Genomic DNA, 21,403 nt, shown 5'->3' with positions numbered 1-21,403 from the left:
TATCCTCACACAAGGCTCTCAATTTTGAGAAACCAAGTTGAACGTGGTTTCAAGTTCGCATTTCTTCACGGTGGAACTAAGACCACCGCATACGGTAGCTCATGTACGTCACTTGGTTGCACCTGAGTAGTTCTCACATGATTGTGTGGATAGGTGGTGCAAAGCGGTTGTTGCACTTGCAATGGCTAATGGCAGAGGTTCCTGAGAGCCTGAGCATTTAGTATTGCTCATGCATTTTGTTAACATGGGCGCTCATTCAATTCATACAGTACTAGTTTTGACGTTCGTTGAACATACACTCATCTCGACCGAAATTGGGTACCTGTTCTTCACCAAATGGAGCTGCAGTTTTCGATTCTCAGTGGTTGATAAGCAAAGGAGGGGGAAGCTTTTGCCATTCAATCCAACTCTCTGTATATCCAAGTACAGTCAGGTACCGTTTTAGGTTATAGCTCCCCTCGCCCATCGAGTGATTGTAACATTAGAGGAATCGCTTCTTTATGGATAAACTAGTGTTGCAAGTCAGCATGTAGATCGTTACTCACTTATTGATGCGGCACTCTATAATACTTATATCCAGGTCACTAAGGTTTTTCCGATCGAAGTCAGATAACATGGAAACAGAACATCATACATGAACATGAAATTAGGCAAACTACTCAGCCACAAGTATTACAAATTACTCAGGACAGGAAAGCCATACTGATCTTGAAGATCATAACAATGAACGTTTCCAACGACAAAAGCCAAATTCCACAAAGATAGAACTCCAGCATCCCATCAAGCCAGGATCACCTTCGCATCCCTCTGTGGACGACTTAGCTGGTATGTTCTATCGTTGCTCTACTTACGCAACATGTAGTCCACAGCAGCTCAAGCAGCTGTGTCTGCTTCGGATCCAACATCCAGCCTCGGCCTTGAGGTGGCAAATATGCCTTCTCAACACTAGCAGCGTGGGGATCGAACGGCAATCACCAAATTGGACCGAGATGCCGAGCTCCAATGCTATCAGCGACCACCTATTTCAAGACAAATCAACAAGTCAATTAGCTCAAATGCACGAGTACTTGATCATTCGAGCACCTAGAAACCAAGGTTTCCGCTTACACGACACTCTGCATTAGACCCATGTTCACGTAGCCCTTAAGAGTTCCCCTACAACGCCACATTACTATAAATTCCAAGCTAGCGTTCCTGCACAAGTCCAGTGCCGAGCTAGTGTTCCTGCGCAAGTTCAATGATAAATATGGCAGCTCCTCCAAAAACACTAGCCCCCAAACACAATCACATCAGCTGCTTGAGTCGCCAAACTCGATTCAGTTCATCCGCATTCAGCAAGAAAATTTCTGGGAAAAATAGCTTTACGAGAAGCGTAAAAGTTAGCTCTGAGAAAATGAGTGAAGAGTTCACATACATGTCCAACCAATGACATTTTCACAAACACCTAAAGTGCTCGCCTAAAGTCTCAATCTTTGCGCGCGGAGTCTCTGTCGAAAATCACAAGCAGAAACAACGCAACATTCGGGATTGACCATTGTATCGTACATACATATATAAACAAACATGTAATCTTCATCGCGTAGACTGATTATGTGGGAGAGCCCGCGACGCCATCACTGCCCAATCCAATAAATCGGAGAGAGGCTCTGACCGCGGGCTGTCTTCATCGCAGGACGGGACAGCCATAAACGACGGAGTGCCACCAGCAGCCCAAAGCGGCGGCGGAGGGAGGGTGGCTCAGCCGCCGTTCGAGAGCCCTCGCTCCCCTGCTCGGATAAGATCAAGTAGTTGCCTTCTCACACTAGGGCGCTCGCCGCTTTATAGCACTCCTTCGTGGGCCTATCTCCCCCAACAAAAAAAAAAAAAAACACAAAGAGTTAGTTTTGGTCTCAATTCAACTCTAAATTTTTTGGATTGCATAAAAATTTTTAGATTCGATCTCAATTTTACTTTAAATTTTTTTTTGTCCCATAAAAAAATCTCAATTTTAGATTCAAGTTACAATGTACACTAAACTTTTTTTATTTCGCAAATACCATTAACTTTTACTTGAGGCTTAAATGCGCCCTCGTTAACGCTCCATCCAAAATTTCTCTTGACAACCAAGAGGTGGACTATATGAGCGTCCCAAGCCTAGTGTTCTGAGCACAAGCTCTTTGATTATGAGAGATGGACAAATCTCAAGCATGAGCGATTGAAGACTAAGTGCAAAATCGAATATCCCTAAGTAAGATGGAAGAAAACCTCTCTGAAGAGTAAGAACAATTTAAGAAAACAAACCCTAATTACTCTAATTTTTTTTTCCAAATTTCATATTGAAGAAGACATGGTTTGGGCTAATATGAAAATTCATTTCCAAAAGATATCCTTTTTTTTCATCCAAAATTTGGGAAAAAACTATAGCAATGATGTGAAAATGCCACATCACTAAGCGCAATTTGGAACGAATGGTTAATGGGATAGATGGAGTCCTCAAGTAAAAATTGGTGGCTTTTTTATTAGGCATAAAAAAAAATTAGGGTAGAATTGAGAATGGCCCAAAAGTTTGAGATTTTTTTATGAAATGGAAATCCTTTAGGGGAGAATTGGGGCTCCAGCTAAAAGTTGAGGGCTTTTTAGGGTATTTGGCCATCCTTCACGTAATTAAACACAAAAATAGATAATTGAAATGCAAAACAAAATTAAAATTTGTAAATTGGGCGAAGTAACTACCGACTTTATAAGTTCTAGAATACAATAAATCTCTTTATACCATGAATGAAATCCAAGACAATTCTCAAACATTACAAAAGTAAAATCCAATAAAAACAAAATTAAAGTGGGATGTAACCCTTATCCAGTAAAAACCCTTCGTGCTTCGCAGGATAATTTCCCTTTATATAAGTCGAACGTGGAAGCACTTAGTTATGATAAATAAACAAAATACTACAAAAGAAAGTGAAGAATATGGAAAATGAAACACACACTAAAAAAAAAAAAAGATGGATGGATGGATAGCCAAATATAGAAAAAAATTTAGATGAATGCAAAAGAAACACAACTTAATATATAATACATGTTCCTTGAGGGAAAATCGATCGATTGTGAAATTTACAGGGACTTATTTATAGTTTAACATTAAAGGTCTACTTCGACCCAAATAAATCGAGATTGCATTCGAACATCACATCAAAGTTGGTAATGAAGAAATTGTTGGTTATGTATTATTCTTATACAAAATGATTGTGACACGGCTAATCCCTCTGTTAGTTAAGCATAGAATCTTTCCCATAAGTACCATTTTTTTTTTTAGTCCGTCCTTCCGTGTTTGAAATAGATCACATCTTTTTTATTAAGACTTCGCATCTCTCAGTCTCACTATATTCTGCATGTTTTGTTTTTTTTTTTTTTTGGCTATTTGGGTCATACTTTGACAACTAGTTTGTCTCCATTGGTTTTATTCCTTTTCTTGGGCTGCCTTCATAAGCATATATATACGTAGCTGTCCGAACAGACCGTGGTCGGGGACAACCTTACAGTCTTGGTCTTCTCTTCCTCGTTTGCTTTAGTTCTTTGCTGATCAGGTTGTGGACAGAGAGACTGCTAAGATGGAAGATACTGGCGTGGTTAGTCACTGGTGTTACGTCTGCTCTCAGACTGTAAACCCATTGACTGAAGCTGAGATCAAATGCCCTCAATGTGAGAGCAAGTTTTTGCAACAAATGCGCAGCCCGAGAATGAATAGCCAGAATGCTATGCCAAATGCAGGGGACAGAGTTCCAATTTGGTCTCCCATACTTTTGGGCTTGATAGGTGCAGCTGGTGATGAAGACTCTCCTCCCAATTTGATCGCCTCAGCCGCGGCGCACATCAGTTCAGATGTGGATCAAGCTGAGGAACACAGTGCGGAAGGGTTCATCAAGCTCTCGTTTGGGAGGAACTTGCACGATGATCCTTCTTCTGAGAGAAGATCGATGGACTTGGAAGATGACTGGGAGAGAAGCACTGAAGGGATTTTGCTGGAGGAGGACCTACTACTGTACAGTGAAGAGGCTCGTAGCTCCTTGGCCGACTATTTCTCAGGAACCGACTTGGATGTACTTCAACAGCATTTACTGGGGGTGGACCGACATTCTCGCTTCTATGAGAGCGTGGAGGCTGGAAAGGCAGTTGATGCCATGCCAATGGTAACCATCAAAGAGAATATGCATTGCTCCATCTGTTTGGAGGATTTCGAGATGGGAGAAGAAGCTAAGGAGACCAGATGTAAGCATAGATTCCATGGGTGGTGTATCTTTTCCTGGTTGGAGCTGCATCGTTCTTGCCCACTTTGCAGATGCAGAATATCTCCCGACTCTGCGTCAAGGCGTTTGCCTCTTATAGGATAGCAACATGACAAATTTGTCCAGTCACCGTACTCACAGGGTTCTGAAAGGCAAAACACAAATCCCATAAGATGCACATTGTCAAAGGCTACTACTTGTATCTATGCTATTCCTATATCGAACCACATTTGTCCAAAACATAACAAAAGAAGAACCAGAGTGAGATTTTTTCATCCTTATTGTAAATATACATGTCCGGCATCAATGAGAACTACCATAGTTTCGAACTTTGAGCAGTGAGCACCAGAGTTAGTGAAACGATGGACATACAAGTTAGACAAGAGAAGCCGACATCGTCCCAATAGGGATGTGCACATTCATCTAAAGAACTCTTCACATTGGAGATCCTTGTAGACATGGACTTACTGTATAGATGATTTAGTTATTCATCTGCTGCCTTCAACAGTTGAAATCTCCTAAGGCTCTATAAGCATAAAGACTGCACGCGAAGCAGTGGCCAGATATAAACAGAGTAGCTCAGTTAAAACCAGTTCTCACCATGACTAAGACTTAATACACCAAGTGAAAGATGGAGCTGGAGGTGCAACAATCTCCTTTCATAGTTTCCCTTGATTTCCCTAGAAACAAACATGATTGGCTCATACAGGATGAAGCATCTGAAAGTAGAATTGGCCAGTTCAATTTTTATGTCATCGATTCATCCTTCAATCGCAATGCGACAAGCCGTACAATGAAGGGAGATGTAAGCATAAAGTTAGGCAAAACTACCAAAATATTACGATGGAATAAAAGAAACTCCACCAACTTCTATAAGAGTCGACATATAATTAACTCACTCTCTTTCAAGGCTGCTTCCAGCATCAAGTCTCTCGTGTAAATAGAAAAGAATATCCAATTAAGAACTTCCAGTTACTCCTGATTGTAACCGGTGTTTTTATTCATGCATCAAGCCAAGTTTGTCAGGGATGATAACATAGCGAGGAGGAAATCCAATTCGCTTCCGCAATAGGGAATGAGGTGCAAAGGAAATCATACCCAGAGTGATCACAATGCAAAAGATGAAGCTTTGACATGTAAGTTAACATTTGAGTTGATCATTAAATACAGAGTTGATGGAACAAATCCCCGAAAGCTAAGCAAATCTGCACAGGCAAACTCTCTTCCTCGGTCCCAAGCACCCATGCACGGGCAAATCAGAGTGATAGAGCTGAGGTAACATTTACAGGGTAGATGAAGTTCTTGATTTGGGGATTTTATCATCTTGAGAAGCTGAAGGAGGCAATGGAGAGGAGACAGCCGCATGATAAGATGAAGACCCCAGTTGGGCTAGAGCAGGCACCGTACCACCTGCATGTTCCCCATAAGATCAGTCACTTTAAGATGACTTGCACACTTGATATACTAACATAATGAAAGGATACACTCAGTTCCTCGACTTTATTTACTCCTCTTGATAATATTTGATTTGAAAATCTCTTGGAAGTTAATTAAATTATAGAAAATAATACTGTACTATTCACTTAAATTGGGTTGAATATGACATTAGACCCTCGACTTCCTCATTTAAAGGTTCAGAACTACTTAAATTTAAAGATAATGGAATCACAGCGACTGCTTAATGTGCCACCTTGGCCAATGAGCACAGACCAAAAGACAAACTAATTCCCTTGCTTATTAAGGTAATTCGACAACGATATAGGTTTTATATAAGTTAGATCGTGGAGGCTGTAAACAGGTAATTTTTGTAAGAAAAGGTCATTTCAATTGCTAGCCATAGTCTTCAGACTCCTCCACATCATAACATCTGACTTTCCTTAATGGACTTGGGGAAGACGAAAGCACACCGTTAGTCATCCATGAAAAATAAATGGCTATAAACTGGCAATGAATACAGGAAAAGGAGAAAATAAAGAAGAGAAGAAACCTGCCAATCCTGCACAGGCTGAAGAGAACACTATCACTGGGGGTGCCTGCATTGCAAATATTTTAGTCACCAGACTGCACTGAGCAATAAAAAATAGAGAGCATTTCCATGCCAAAGAAACTTATAAATTTGCAATTTATAATGGAAATAGAAGAAAAATCAGTTGTCTGTCTGTTCGCCCACTAGATTGATTCTAAAAGTACCATCTTCAATTATCCAATGCCTTTCCAGAAAAAGGAGCAATAAGAATTTCATCCTATAAATTATGGTCTGAAGTGTTCTGCAGATGGAGTCACTAGCAGGAACAAGCATATCAAAAAGCACATATGCGTGCAATCACTCATTGAACAGAAGAATCCGAAGCACTATGGTCTAAAATGAAAAGTCAATGTCGAAGAAAATACAGCAGAATGTAGAGTCACAGAAAAGTCAACATTTAATATCAGCTGAACATAAGGAGCTATAGCTAAGAAACTAATAGAGAGACAAGGAGCATAAGGAACTTACACCAATAAGGAAATGTAACCACATTGGCCCTTTTACCCACCTCCGGACAATTGGCATCACTACAATGGCAAAAACACAGAGGAATAAACGGACGGGAAACAAAAGGTAAGACACGACACATGCTTCACCGTACATTGATTATCACTAGTCAACATTCAACATCACAATCAACCAAACAAAGGAAAATAACTTCAAGCAAAGTTGATGTGATACAGGCAATTGATAGAAGCTTTCATCTTTTAAATTCAGACCTCACCTACTGCAAGATGCTATGAAATTGCAATGAAGAGCATCCACTGGAACATCAAATTCAGGAATCGATGTTGTTACAAAACGGAAAGGCCAGGGAGGCAAGCAAGGAATATACTCTTTTCATATGCTTCAGAAAGTAAATTATGCAGCTTCACTTTCTGGAAATATCAGAAGAAAATCAAACAGGTCGGAGGACTTCTTCCAAAGTCATAAAGATGTAACTTTTTCCAAACTCGTATAAACATAACGATGCTCTTGTTACAAGTACTTTGCGAGAGCTCAAAATTACCACCGAAGAGTGCTAAAAACACCTCCTTCCCCACTACAGGAGAACAATCCAAAAGGAAAAAACTGCCTGGTCAAATTGACTACAATTGGCATGTGGATATCAGTTACCCCTGACAACAAACGGAAGCTAAAAAAAACTGTGTTCCTAAGTGAAACTGACGACATTCCATAAAATCTAGGACACCCGGCTCCCTGAATTCACAGTAGCCATAGTCAGCCCAAGTACACAAGCATGCATACTTCAAATCAGTATCAAACCAAATCAATCACTGTAGAACCATTTGAACCCACGTCGCAGACAAATCCGATGAGGAAGCAAAGGAACAGAGAGAAAAAGGCATGTGCATCATACCATGGTTAAATCCATAAAAGGCGCTGGCTGTACCACCCACAGCTGAACCGATCTGAACAAGCAAACGCAAAAAAAAAAAAAAAACAGTTCAAAGAGCGACTAAAAAAAATCCGCACGGCAACGAAATGCAGGACACAATCGCATGCGGAACCAACGCTGCCTAAGACAAACCACCTCGGAATTTACGAACAAACAGAATTTGAGCAACCGCAGGTGATGTAAATAAGAAGCGAATTAGAGGATCACCATGGAAAAGCTGTCTCTGATGAGGGGAGACACGTTCCAATCGCTGGTCCCCTGAGACCATTGAGAGCACATCGGGGTAAGTGACAATCAGAACTTGAAAACCACAACAGAGAGAGAGAGAGAGAGGGGGAGGGGGGAGGGAGGGAGATACCATGTCCTTGGAAAGAGGACCTGCGCAGTGATGACATCTGAAGCAGCCCCGAGGGTTCGGATCCGCCATTGCTGTCCTTCGTAAAACCCTCTCTAAGCCCCTATACACTACACCTCCAAGCGTACAAGAAGCAAAATTTCCTTTTATTTATTTATTTATTTTCCCCGTGGAAATGTTCTCTTCCTAAAACGGCGCCGCATTGCTGAGGAGAAGGATCCTCAATAATGATTTGGATCTAGTCAACTGTAACAACATAACTAATATTTAGCATCACGTGTCCTAAAGGGATTTGCTGATTAATTTTTAGCAATATCTATGACTAACATATTAAGTAATGTTGTGGGATTTATTGTTTTTATGAATCGAATGCGATTTACCTTTCTTGATTACTCGATTATAATGCATTTCCCTGTATTATTATATGACGAGCAATCTAAGTATGATCGTCATTTGCATTACTTCGATTTCCGAAGTTACGAACTAACAGGTGAAGTGGATTTGACGTCTTTCAAGCTTGAGAGTCGACAATCCATCTTACCATCTCATTAAGTTTGAGAGAACAAAATAAGAACAATCGGAGAAATTAATATTGATATGATGTTTGGGATTGAATCGTGATTGTGTATTATGAATGTTTAGTCCAAAAAGAATAAATATTCATAGGCTTGCGTTTTAGGCTTTTGAAGTTTTTAATAATGTAATCAACTTCAGATGATATCTTAATAATGTTATCAACCCCAGACAATATCAAACTAGGCCAAGTCCTGCGTGGAACTTCTTTTTTCTCCCAATTCACATTTCCTCATATTGGACGAGTGGAGTCAAATCGTTTTGTCAGACAAACACATACTTAAAAGCTCCACTTCATATTACGAAAAACAACTTTCAAAAAAAAAAAATTTGTGAATTTTTCAACGTTTAATTTACAAAAATAAATAAGTCAAGAAAAGCATTTTCCTCTCATGAAAAAATATCTTCAAAAAGTGAAAAAAAATAATTTTCTCTTTTTGAAAAGATGAATATATTTTTCCCATCTTTCCTTGATACATTCTTTTACATTTCTTTTCTTTTAATTGATTTTTTTTTTTTCTCTTTTTGAGAAGATGAAAATATTTCCCCTCATCTTTCCTTCATCCTTTCTTTTACATTTATTTTATTTTTAATTATTTTAATTAATTATTTAATTATCTTATTTTTTTTCCAAAAGATTCAAAATTTTTATTTTTAAATTTTTTCTATTTAGTATTTTCTTTTATTTGTTAATTTTTTTTTCCTTTTCCTTCTTCTTATGTCAATCACAGGCCACGACAATGGCCGATGATCAACCGCAAGCAAGCTCGAACCTCGCCATAGGCCGGCGAGCTCGCGTGATCGGCGACCAACCAAAGAAGAGGGAAACAAAAGAAAAGATAAAAAAAATTAAATTTATTAAAAGGAGTGCATGGTGAAAAATCAACGCCGATTTTCCGTCTTGAATGGCGGAAAATATTTTCCAGGTTTTAGCCAAACATAAAAAAAATATTATCATTTTCCTAAAAAATGAATTTCTAAAAAATATTTTTTAAAAATACTTCATTTTTCATAAAACAAACATAGCCTTAATTTACTCCCGATGTAAAACACTATATCGTAGTATTGCATACATCCCACTAGTCAACCGGACGGAGGCTTTCAACCCAAAAAAAAAAAGGGTGGAGGCTGATTCTACTGCAAAAACTCTGTCCCTCGATCTACATGATTCGAAGGGTGTTATCAGAACTTATTTCGATGGGCATTTCGGCCGAATCATCGGCCTTTTCTGATATTGGAACGAGCGAAAAAAACGAAAACGAAAACGTAGGACTCATGAACCGGGCTTCCATTATCCCGGGACCTCTTCAGTGGATCAGCCCGAACAACGGAATCCAATCGACCCGTTCCGACTTCATGGAACGCATTCAACTATTCGAACAGCATCTATGCTCGTCTTCATGACCTCGGATCCATTTCAGGATCCCCCTTCGAGAACATGGTCCTACCTTTCCGAGTGTGGGCTTAAGTATGCGGATGAACCGGTACCTGATCACACATGCACAAATAACAAAAAGGGAACTTTTGGATCAGCTTTTCGCACGGAACTGAAAAGTCAAGGGGCATAAGTTCCTTAAACCCGAAAGAGTGGATATAGAGGCCGATAAGAAAGGCGAGATGCAGTGGGACCACACAGCACAGGTGCAACAGTTTTTGATATTCTTGGATTAGATCGCGGCTACCAAACAAATTGAATGCGGGGGTAGAATATATGCATGAAACGGACACTCGCTCGAGAATGAATCCTGTAAAGGAAGCAGAACTATCATGACCTCTTGTACTTTACAAATTGGATTGATTCGACAATGTAAAAGAGATAAAAGGCATGGTTGGAATGGATTGCTTTGTAAAGGACATTCTTCATTCTAGGCACAAAACGCAAATGAGGCAAGTTTTCCTTCTTTATAAGCGTAGTGCTTAGACACAATTGCCATATTTCTATATTTTCACATGGCATCTGAGATACATGGGACTAGAAGAATCGTTAAACACCAGAGGTTTTGGCAAGTTTTAGTCTTTAACATTAGCTTTGATCAGAGGAAAACTGATTAAATTAGCAAATGCAGCTCCGACATTTAAAACCGGAACGCAGTTGCACTTCTTCTGAGATGCATTCTTCTAGAACAATACACAGCTAAGCACGTTTAACTTTGACAATAATTACCCAACATTGCAACACTAACGGCCGATTATTCTTTTGAAGTTGACATGTGGAACTCTGTAAATTCTTGTTTGTCTCAGCGGAATCGATCACACAAAGACTAATCATACTGAACAATTTTGGGGCATGAAATACGGATAGTTCGACTTGCAGTGCTTGACCACACAGATGCAAGGATGCAAGCAATTGCCAAACCTAATTTCCGAGACTTTGCGGACAAGCGCGCTTATATATTCCTGCAAGTCAATGTCAACAAGCAAGTTGCTCAAGAGAATGGGTGAGAGATGGTGCTCGGGGATCCCTGTGTCACGGGCCAATAGATCTCGGTTGCGGAATTTGACCCACCCGGCGCCTAGCAAGCCAAGCCAAACCAGCCTTCCTCTTATAGTTGTTCCATAAAACACTTAGGCGATTAGTTCTCCCATATTGGATCTTACGACACCCAGCTTAGCTTGAGTATCCATTATATCGAGTAAGACGAGTAGAACACTTTAGGCACAACAATTGGTTTCGACCTGCCATAATCTCATCAAGAGAGCGACATCGCCTCCCAACTAGTTTGTACACGAGAGGCCAACCCCGCATTCATAGCTCCCAAGGATATGTTCTATTTAACCTAGAACTCCTAATACAAACTCGTCTTGTCACCACTCTTAAGGACCCGATTATCTCTTCCCCTCTATAACGCTTACTCACCATGATGATACCACAAGCCCCACCCAAAAGAAGACCCGAGTACGGGAAAACTTGCCCACCCGAGACACGGAGCAACCAACTCATGTGATTGTCCCCCACTCAATCCACAAGCACTCTCATTGCGGGTTGTTATGTTGTTTCCCTACGCCAAACGCTCGCCCAACAGAACAACTCCACTCCATTGGTAGCTTCCCCCGAATAAAGCTGTTCACGAATCTCCAATCACTTGTACTCTCTTGACAAATGTGGTATCCCTCACCAACCGCACACCCTCGGCAGCACCATCTTTCGCCTATTAGGCTTCTCATGATCTCAGTAGACCAATTGTGGTTTCTCCCCTTGTTGAAAACGTGGTAGCGAGCCATCTTGAGATTCGCCGAATTGATCCAGGAACGTTTCCCATTTCAGTGAACAAGTCGGTTCTTTCCTATGCCCCCATTGACATTGTAGAAGCTAGACGAGAGCCGCACTTTGTTCGAGCCCCTCTTGGCCCCGACGATCACTCTACGCCCTCAAAAGGACCGGGAAGACCACAGGTTTTCTCCAAATCACCCACTTACTGGAGGGATCTTGCAAGTCGATGTCAACAAGCAAGTTGCTCAAGAGAATGAGCGGGAGATGGTGCTCGTGGATCCCCGTGTCACGAGCCGACAAATCTCGGTCATGGAATTTGACTCGTGCGGCGCCTAGCAAGCCAAGCCAAGCCAAGCCAGCCTTCCTCTTATAGTTGTTCCATAGAACACTTAGGCAAATAGCTTTCCCATATTGAATAATACCATGCCCGGCTTAGCTCGAGCATCCATTACATCGAGTAAGACGAGTAGAACACTTTAGGCACAACAACCGATTTAGACCTACCATGGTCTCATCGGGAGAGCGGGATTAGCTCCCGACTAGTTTGTACATGAGAGGCCAACCCCACCTTCGGAGCTCATAAGGGTATATTCTATTTAACCTAGAACTCCTAGTACAAACCCATCCCGACACCACTCCTAGGGACCCAATTGTCTCTTCCCCTCTACAACGCTTACTCACCATGATGATACCACAAGCTCCACCCACAAGGGGACCCGAGTTCATGAGAACTTGCCAACTTGGGACACAGAACAACCGGCCCGTATTACTAGTATGTCACATTAGGCTTATCAAATATCAATCTCCTTTTGCGGTGATATTCCAGCGATGTGGAAATATAATGACAAAGAAGTAATCATAGGTTTTGAAAAGCATCAGATTGATTAGCTAAAAGGAGCACATATGTAAGAATCCATTCTTAGAAGCTTTTGGAAGAAACAATAATCATATTCTTAACTTGAGAATATGGTTCATGCATTTCAGTTCGAGTTGAGAATCTTACGTCTGATTTCAACGGAATCTGTACGCTTTTATCTTCCTTCCCCTCCTCCAACTTTTTCTCCACTGGGAGTAGCTTTCCTGTGGCCATTTCTTACTTACCTTTTAGGGTGATGCATTGGCGTGTCACAAAACGGATAAGCACCGATAAACATTTTGCAATGTCATTGATTAGGATAAACTTGTCTCTAAAATGATTCTAAGAGTTGATGTGAAGTCTCACTTTTTAGAACCAGGCCGTACCTGCAGAATAAGTTTTGCAATGATAAAATATCTACAAAAGCAATTCTAAGTACAAAGAACATTATAAAGCACAAAATCCTAGAGGATAGAGATTCTACAGATGGTAATAATTATTCGATGAATGCTCCTCCTTGACTCTGCACAAGATGAAAATGCGTTCATCCAGGTGGAAGAGACCAAAGTAAGGGCTTTATGACATCAAGTAAAAGCAAATACTTTCCAAGTACCTGTCACCACTCAGATATGCGAGCAGAAGAAAGTTAAAGCACTAGCCATTCTTACCAAAAGAATAGAAAGGACGACACTATCATGCACCTATATCAACTACATATAGATTTTCTTGAAAATTAGCATAATCACACAAGCATCAAAACAAGAACAATCCTAGTTTGAAGCTACAGAAGCCTGATCCCTCTGCAGAAGCATAAGTTACCAGCAGACCTTTTTAATCTGCAAGAAATAAACACTTTGGTGAAGTACAATTGTGAACTCTTGGAATTAAGCTGTTCAGTTTGGGGTATGCCATCAAATGATGCCAATAGTAAATCGCAACAAAAGAAAATCAATTGAGTGCTAAAATTGACTACAGAGGGCATGAGCATTTGTTCTGTTTTTTTGAAGACCAAATGACGTTTGAGTAATTTATTCCATCAACATGCCAACAAACTACTTAAGCATTCTTACTCTGTCATTTTGGTAACGGCCTCCACTTCATCGAGTCTTCGAGATAGCACAACATATCCTCCTACCAAATTGATTGATCTCTGCTGCGGACCAAACACAAGTACATCATTACAAGGAATACATCCATAACTCTGGAGCCCCACTCCGATCTACAGTTCACATTGTTTGTTCTGACATCATCAAAATGCACTAAATGGTTCTGTTTATTGACCATGTCTTACCAGATCGATAAATTACAGATCACTGCCGTAAGGGTAATTAGACAGTGAACTAGCAGCTTGTGTCATTCTGGACCCATGTACGAATTTATTCTGCATTAGCTGTGGATTTTACAATATACCATAGATATTATTCTTTCTGAATACTATATAGGTAGGTATGGTTGCATAACATGACCAACCAACCACGGGTCACGCACTGGTGCACATTAAGCAAATTAATATATAGTGGACTTGAGTGCTTTGCACTGATTTTGATGAAGTACATTTCTGCTATAGCATTCTTCATTCTCTGTTCCAGACCTTATAAATTTATTCGCTCTATATCACATGGGCATATAAATTTCTCCGACATTCTATGTTGATCATATAGAAGCATAGATGATATTCTTTTGAATTATCTTTCAGATACTAAGGTAGGTACAATTAATTAGTGTCACTATACAACCACGGCTCCCCCGGATTTGCACATAAAACAAATTAATCTTTCAGACGTGACTACAGTTACACTGACACCGATGAACTGTATTTCTGCTATAGCATCCATCACCCTCGTTTGCGAATTCATCACTTTATATCAGAGGGTATAGTTCCAACATAATACTTACATAAAACCACAGTTGTCATTGCAATACACACTATAACAAGCCAGTATAGCTCTGAGATTGACACAATGCAACGGCACTGCCATTTACAAACTGAAAACTGCTTTTAACTAGACGCTTAGCGTACATATTATTCAGTCATAGATGGGTGTCAAACTGTCATTGCCCACAGAAAGTACCTGGATGGAGAGTACAGTAATCAGCATTAGTATGTACAATGTACTTAACCGCAGAATCCAAGTCTCGCATTATTTCTCTCTCTTTAGCTTATGAACATATCAGTGTGACTAATTGCACACAAAAGTTAGCTTTAATTGCATCCAGCAACAAACTCTTTTAATGTTTGTGAATCTTCCAAGAAGGATCTTGCATATGGAAAACAAGAAAACAATTTGAAAGAAGGAAACTGCAAATTGGAGCAAGCGAATTATAATTTAAAGCAGGATGAGTCGAGGGCGAGGTAGGGGGTCCACTCTAGGCACTGTTGTCCTTTCATTTACTAATAAAAGTGTGGAAGCGAGTACAGTCCACCTTTTGTTTTCTCACTGGGTTCCTGGAGCTTAGGATGCATAAATTCGCTGGGGCTAGAACAGCTGTCTTATGCCAACTAAAGAACTAAAAGAATTTGGGAGCCACTTTTTGTTTATTCCCTAACAACTGAATAAGTACTAAACTTCTGATGGAGAGAAAGTGGAATTTATTCCTTGCCTTCTAAAACTCCAAGAAGGAGGAGCCCCCTTTGCCTTTTGTAGTGTATCTTATACAAATGCCTCTCATGACCCAGTCAACAAAATCGTCTCCTACATACTCCAAATGTAACTAATAAAGACATTCTTTGGTGTCTACATCTACGACCTTTAATATGGATTGCCAGGCAGAAATGAACCAATTCATTTTCATTAATTATTTACTATTAGTTGACGTAATGACTTGGACAAACAAAATTCCTACTACTCTGAGTTCAGACGGAGGCTTGGGGATCCTGAAAATCCACTCTCAGAACAAAAATTTGTTATGACTTTGAAGTTGTCAAGACAATAAAACCAGTGGACTCTTTTAATCCGAGTCAGAGAATGCCTCCATGAATGGGAATAAGATTCCAACCTTTGCCAAGCAGACGAAAAAGAAAAAAACACATCAATGCACGGAAGCACAAAGAACATATTTGCAGGTGTAGTAAGTTTATGCCTCTTGATAAATGAGTAAGATTATCTGAGATAGGAAATTGAAGATGGATTTTAGAGCTTGTAGTTGGCAAAGCAGAAGAAACAATTTTTTTTCCAGTCACGATAGATATTGGATCGGGTCCACTACTTTTGCTGTGACAAATATTCTATGCATCAATGACCACAATACCCTCACAACCTCTCAAAAAAGGAAATTAGAAAGCCCCTATAAATCCATGCACAAGCATACCTTTCATTCAAGAGAAGCCAACAAGACAATATACGAAAGAGTACTTGAAAGAAATTCTCTTTAATGCAGTGAACGAGACCTAGAGCTCTTCAGCAACAACGTAACTGCACTGACTTCCAGATATCAGGTCCGGCATATTTGGACGGAGAAAAGGTAATCATATATAACTGACCTCAAGCCAGATTTGGTTTTGGACAGAGGTCTTCTGATCAAGCTTCGTATTAATTACATTATCTTCATTGTAGATAATGCACAATCACAGTCTCTATGGAGGAAAGAACTTCCATCCTTCTTCAAGAATGTCCATCCTTTCAGAACGGCATCTGCTTCTGCAAGCTGCAAATGGCCCTGGAGATTCAGGACTTATTCTCTCAACTGATGCTAAGCCCAGGCTAAAATGGACCGCAGACCTCCATAAAAGGTTTGTAGAAGCAGTCCATCAGCTTGGAGGAGCAGATAGTGAGTATGGAAGACAAGATCAATTTGAAGTTTTCCATAAGTTCATTGCCAAAGTATGCTTATTTCGTGATGTAATTTTCAGAGGCTACTCCAAAATCAATTTTGAAAGTTATGGGGATTCCGGGACTTACCTTATACCATTTAAAGAGTCATCTTCAGGTAAACTTCTCACACAGTCTCGCATAGCTTATAGTATTCAACACGAGATTTGGAGAGAAACAAATAGGGTTATGGAAACAGGTGGCACAAATTGCTATTTTGTCTCTGACTTGACATCCATGACCATAAACTTGTATAATAAATCCTAGCATCATACTTTTGTGGCAGAAATACAGACTTAGCAAGAATCTGCATGGACAAGCAACTAATGGGACAAACAGAGCTGGTAAAAGCAAATTCTGTTCTCTTCAATTGCTTCCTTTTATTCCCTAATTCAGTGAGCACTGAGCAATAAACAAATTGAGAAACCAATTTTCTTATTGTTTGTAACCAGTGGCAGAAGTGAAAGTGTCAGAAGCAAATGGACCTCACATGAACAATTCAAGTACTGGAATACAAGTGAACAAGTGAGAACGCAAAAGAATTTCTATTTTCACTCGTCTACATAAATTGGCTTGGGCAATATTTCCTGAGCAATTCAAACTCTGAAAGTGAACTTCTTGAATGCAGAAACTTACATATAAGCGAAGCATTTCAGGTTCAAATTGAAGTGCAGAGAAGGCTTCATGAGCAAATGGAGGTACAGTAGTTGTTCATAATTCATGTAGAGACAAAATGAAAGGACGATTACCCGACAAGATCAAGAACTACTCAACTGAGACGTTTTGCATGTGAATATGTTGGGAAAAACATCCAAATGCTGCAAAAGAAGGAACACCCGTGTGCTTGAGTGTAAAAGCTCCAATATGCACACTAATTAGTAATATTCAAAAATCGACTAATCCATGACATACCTACGATCCCATAGAAAAGAGAAACACATTTGTTCAGCTAAAACAAAATGAGATTTCATCTGTTGATACACATCTCTGAAAATGGAATCAACAATAATATTCATTTACAAAACTGCTCCATTTTAGAGATACTAACAATAAGAAGTCTGATGCCAAAAGCATGAAAATGAAGACCGCTTATGAAGCTTTTTCTCAACAATTGAGGCCAACAACAACTTACTATGAAGATAATATCCACCACCCCCAACCTTTTTGACTACCTATAAGCTTTCGATTCGATGTTGAGTACGATGATATTTCTAGCTCGTTACTTCTGTATCATTCAAAAATTGGTGAATCTAAAGAGACACTGCAAAAGACTGAGAATCTGTTCGCCAAACTTAAGCAGGTGCAGAGACACATGCAACTGCATATTGAAGCACAGGGAAAATATCTACAGGCTGTGCTGGAGAAAGCTCAAGAGACTCTCGGAAGACACGACTTAGGCTCCGTCGGACTCGAAGCAGCCAAGAATCAACTCTGCGAGCTGGTCTCTAAAGTGTCTGCCGATAGCCTAAGCTCCGCATTTCCCGATTTGATCAATCTCCATCTTCACCAAATGCAAATGAACCAGAACACCGATTGTTCGTTCGACAGTTGCCTGACGTGCGAAAGACCTCAAAAGGACCGGGAGGTGGACGTCGATGGATCGCGATCAAGGGATCATCATCCTAACCCGTTTCTGCTCTCGTCGGACATCGCAGACCATTGCAAAACGGGGCAGACTGTTCGCGAAGACACAGGAGAGAGAGTGAAGGTGGCAATTTGTGATTTATCCACGAACTGCGGTTACCGGAGCTCCTCCGAGGCAACGAACGGAGGAGTCAACGAGAAAATCAAGCTCACGAGTCCCGGACGAACCAGCGACGGCGAGACGGACTCGACCAAAGCGGAACGCGAGGGATTGTCGCTCGATTGCGGGCATTCTGGCCCTCGGTCGAAGCTGGACCTGAACGCTCGCGATGAAGGCAGAGACGCTTCGAGCCGCAGGCAGATTGATCTGAACGGTTTCGGCTGGAGCTAAAAAAGCCACGCTCACGGCGAGCTTACGCGACGGGGAAGAGCGACGAGGGTGAGCATCGCCAAGTTCCGTCGCAGCTGCCTCCGGAGTTCGGAGCCGGGGGCATCAGCCGACTCCTTCGTAGCACCGTTCTGTAGCGGGAAAGGATAAAAGCGAGATTGTCACTCAATTGAACTATTATGCTCAAGAGATTTTTCCCATTTTCTTTTTCAATTAATATTTTAAGAAGGTTTCGATAAGCGGGAAGATGGCCGTTTTGGTACGTAAACGAACGAACAATGAGGAATAACTCGACACAAAAGAAAAATAATTACAAACCACATGTTTCATTATTAGAAAAAATAATTTAAAACTATGCAAAATTTATCTCATCCGAAATTTCTCAAGCGAAATATTAAAAATCATAGTGTATACTTTTTCGAAATACGACATACATTTATATAAGAAAAAAGATTACATTACCCACCCCATAATTCGATAATCGCATAGGATTTTCATTGAAAATAAAATATTCATATCACGCTACATAATTTGAATATTGCAGTGGTTTCATCGCAAAGCGGAAAAAAAAAAAAAAAAGAGGAGTCTAACTTTGAGATATGAATATGATACGAAATAAAGATAGGATGTATCCTATGTAATTTAATGACCCTCCTTTCATATCTTGCATTGAATACGATGATTTATTTGTTTCGAAAAAAATAAATGATTTAAAATATATTTTTTAATGATTGTTTATTGCTTCCAAAATATTTTGATGATTATTCGTGGCCCACAAACATATTTAGACATAAGACGTTTCTGATAATGAAAATATTTTTTATTAATTCGTTTATTTTTTAAGTGAATACAAGCGATCATATTTTAATAAAAATACCTTTAAAATTATTTATTTTTCATGAATCAAATTGAGTTGATTTCAAAATGACTTACGAGTCTCTAATGCTTAAAACTCTATTCTACATTACAAATGAGACGAGACCAAAGAAACGAACTCATCTTATACGTTAAAGTTAATCACTCACACACACCAACAAGCCACCATATAAAAAAGGTTACAAAATATCTAGTGCCCGATTTTTTTTTCATTAGTAAATTCTTGTGCCTTGTGGAGTATGTTTGACTTACATTGTGTAAAGTTTTACATCATACTCCTTTCAACGGTTCGGATGCATGAAATTGATACCACACCTTTTTTATTGGCTTGCACTATTTCCACACCATTGTCGGCTCCTGACACCTCCTATCATATTGAATTGACTAAATTATCCCACATGAGTCCCACTCTTGATTTAAGATGATTTTTCGTCTCTTTTTCTTCTTTCTACTTTGTTCGATTTTACTAGAGACAAAACTACGATGCTCTTCTCAAAAAACATTCATCAAGGTTAAATATGGAGCCCATTCTTGATTTAAGATTATTTCTCTCTCTTTTTTTGTACTAGGATTTAATTAATAACTTAAGCACGAGTAAGAGTGAAAAGACTCCATATACCGATTTTTCGTTTAATTGTAACCTTAATATAACTCAATACGCTATAATATGTGTATTTTAACTACTCAATTTTTCATTTTATTCGGTGAACCTAATAGTCCAATTTTTATTTATTTTTCACATCATCATTGGCATGATGTTTTAAAAGATATTTTGAAAAGAAATTAAAAGCATGACAAATTTTTTTTTTTATCAGAAAGTATGACAAAGTTAAGTACATAAAATTCTAAACATCCATTATTAGGTAGAATACTATATATGCCTTGATTTCATGGTATAATTAGCTGTTGAAAAATATTATGGCAATTGTACTGGAATTATAATTCAAACCATTTTCAAATACATATTTTTTTAATGCGTCGGGCTTTTCATAAAATAATCAATGAAAATAAAATTGTTCACTGCGATAATAACAAGTTACATATGCATCTTAATAAAAAAAAATATGTAGTTTGTTCAATTGCTTGGCTCACCTAAAAAAGGCCACTCTCTTGAAAAAAACAGTTTATATGAATCAAACAATAAAAATATTCAATCACATCAATAAGAGGGTCATTATACACTCAAAACACGGATACATCAAGAAAATAATTTTCAATGTTTAGTGCGAGAAGCTCTAACTTAACTTGTTGACGTGATTGATTGTTGTTCTACATTCATAGTTTCATCATCAATCGATACATTTAAGCGATTTGGGTCCTCTTTAATATTGTCTTCCATAGTGATTGTACTACAAAAATAATATAAAGAAATATGTGTATAATGCATTCATCAATCGTAATATCCAATCTTTGAGTAAATTCTCAAAATTTGTGCCGAATATTGAGATCGAAAAGTTCATGATCATGAGGATTATTTAGGAAATAAAGTTAATAATTGGCGGGAATAAGTTTGTAAGAAGACAAACACAAGGGAAACGTTGAAATGTAATGGGTGTGGAAAAAGTGGTCAAAGTGAACAAAAATAGTTCTTTGAAAGTAATGCAGACAATTTTGTTTTTTATAAAATTGAAACAAAAGAAAAATAACAAAAAAATATAAGAAATAATCTTAAATATAGAGTGAGACTCGCAGAATAGTAATGTAATCAGAATTTGTATCCATGTGACATGTTTACTCCATATATTTTTTGTTGTGACACAAAAAATTTCAAAATTTTATATGTGTAATGCATTTATTTCAAATTATTTTTCTATGATACCAAAAGCTCAAAACTTGTAGGCAAATGACACATTTAGATAAATATTTTGGGTTTTTTGTGTAGCAGTTTTTTTGGAGCAAATGTGTCACAGTGGATGCAGTTTAGGGTTTCTGATGGCTTTTTTCTTTTGAAGAACGAATGATTTGGAATTTTTTTTTCCAAAAAATTATCATTTGTATCTTTTGAAATAAGCCATGAAAAATATTTACATTATCAATAACAATTTATGCTGAATATTTTCGTGA

General features: G+C 39.0%; 3 protein-coding genes and 2 long non-coding RNA genes across 6 annotated transcripts; 2 read left to right on the top strand and 3 right to left on the bottom strand.

Moving 5' to 3' along the window:
• Nucleotides 1–610: 610 nt before the first annotated feature.
• Nucleotides 611–1,210, bottom strand: LOC115730599. The gene is made up of 2 exons (XR_004014158.2): nt 1,108–1,210; nt 611–1,019 (listed from the first exon to the last, which is right to left on the bottom strand). It is a non-coding gene; the product is annotated as an uncharacterized LOC115730599 (long non-coding RNA).
• A 2,000-nt stretch (nt 1,211–3,210) lies between these two features.
• LOC115729750 (E3 ubiquitin-protein ligase SIRP1-like) lies at nt 3,211–4,979 on the top strand. The gene has a single exon (XM_048271034.1). The coding sequence runs from the start codon at nt 3,588–3,590 to the stop codon at nt 4,365–4,367; it is 780 nt and encodes a 259-aa protein (XP_048126991.1). The 5' UTR covers nt 3,211–3,587; the 3' UTR covers nt 4,368–4,979.
• A 259-nt stretch (nt 4,980–5,238) lies between these two features.
• LOC115730577 lies at nt 5,239–8,200 on the bottom strand. The gene is made up of 6 exons (XM_030661192.2): nt 8,046–8,200; nt 7,895–7,945; nt 7,649–7,700; nt 6,757–6,815; nt 6,250–6,295; nt 5,239–5,672 (listed from the first exon to the last, which is right to left on the bottom strand). The coding sequence occupies exons 1-6, from the start codon at nt 8,112–8,114 to the stop codon at nt 5,545–5,547; spliced, it is 405 nt and encodes a 134-aa protein (XP_030517052.2). The 5' UTR covers nt 8,115–8,200; the 3' UTR covers nt 5,239–5,544.
• Nucleotides 8,201–9,736: 1,536 nt separating this feature from the next.
• LOC125312593 lies at nt 9,737–17,799 on the bottom strand. 2 transcript variants are annotated; one of them, XR_007196639.1, is made up of 5 exons: nt 16,582–17,799; nt 12,830–16,327; nt 10,195–10,360; nt 10,054–10,103; nt 9,737–10,020 (listed from the first exon to the last, which is right to left on the bottom strand). It is a non-coding gene; the product is annotated as an uncharacterized LOC125312593 (long non-coding RNA). The 2 variants fall into 2 exon arrangements; XR_007196640.1 differs by lacking the exon at nt 10,195–10,360.
• Nucleotides 16,240–18,632, top strand: LOC115730412 (myb-related protein 2). Its single transcript, XM_030661031.2, has 6 exons — nt 16,240–16,450; nt 16,533–16,609; nt 16,778–16,835; nt 16,944–17,016; nt 17,120–17,189; nt 17,792–18,632. Exons 1-6 carry the CDS (start codon nt 16,240–16,242, stop codon nt 18,464–18,466), a joined length of 1,164 nt encoding a protein of 387 aa, XP_030516891.2. The 3' UTR covers nt 18,467–18,632.
• The last annotated feature ends 2,771 nt before the right edge of the window (nt 18,633–21,403 follow it).

Source organism: Rhodamnia argentea, chromosome 10, assembly GCF_020921035.1.
Source record: "Rhodamnia argentea isolate NSW1041297 chromosome 10, ASM2092103v1, whole genome shotgun sequence".
Classification (NCBI taxonomy): domain Eukaryota; kingdom Viridiplantae; phylum Streptophyta; class Magnoliopsida; order Myrtales; family Myrtaceae; genus Rhodamnia; species Rhodamnia argentea.
The sequence above is the reverse complement of the archived record's forward strand: the minus strand, read 5'-3'. Positions and strand labels throughout refer to the sequence as shown.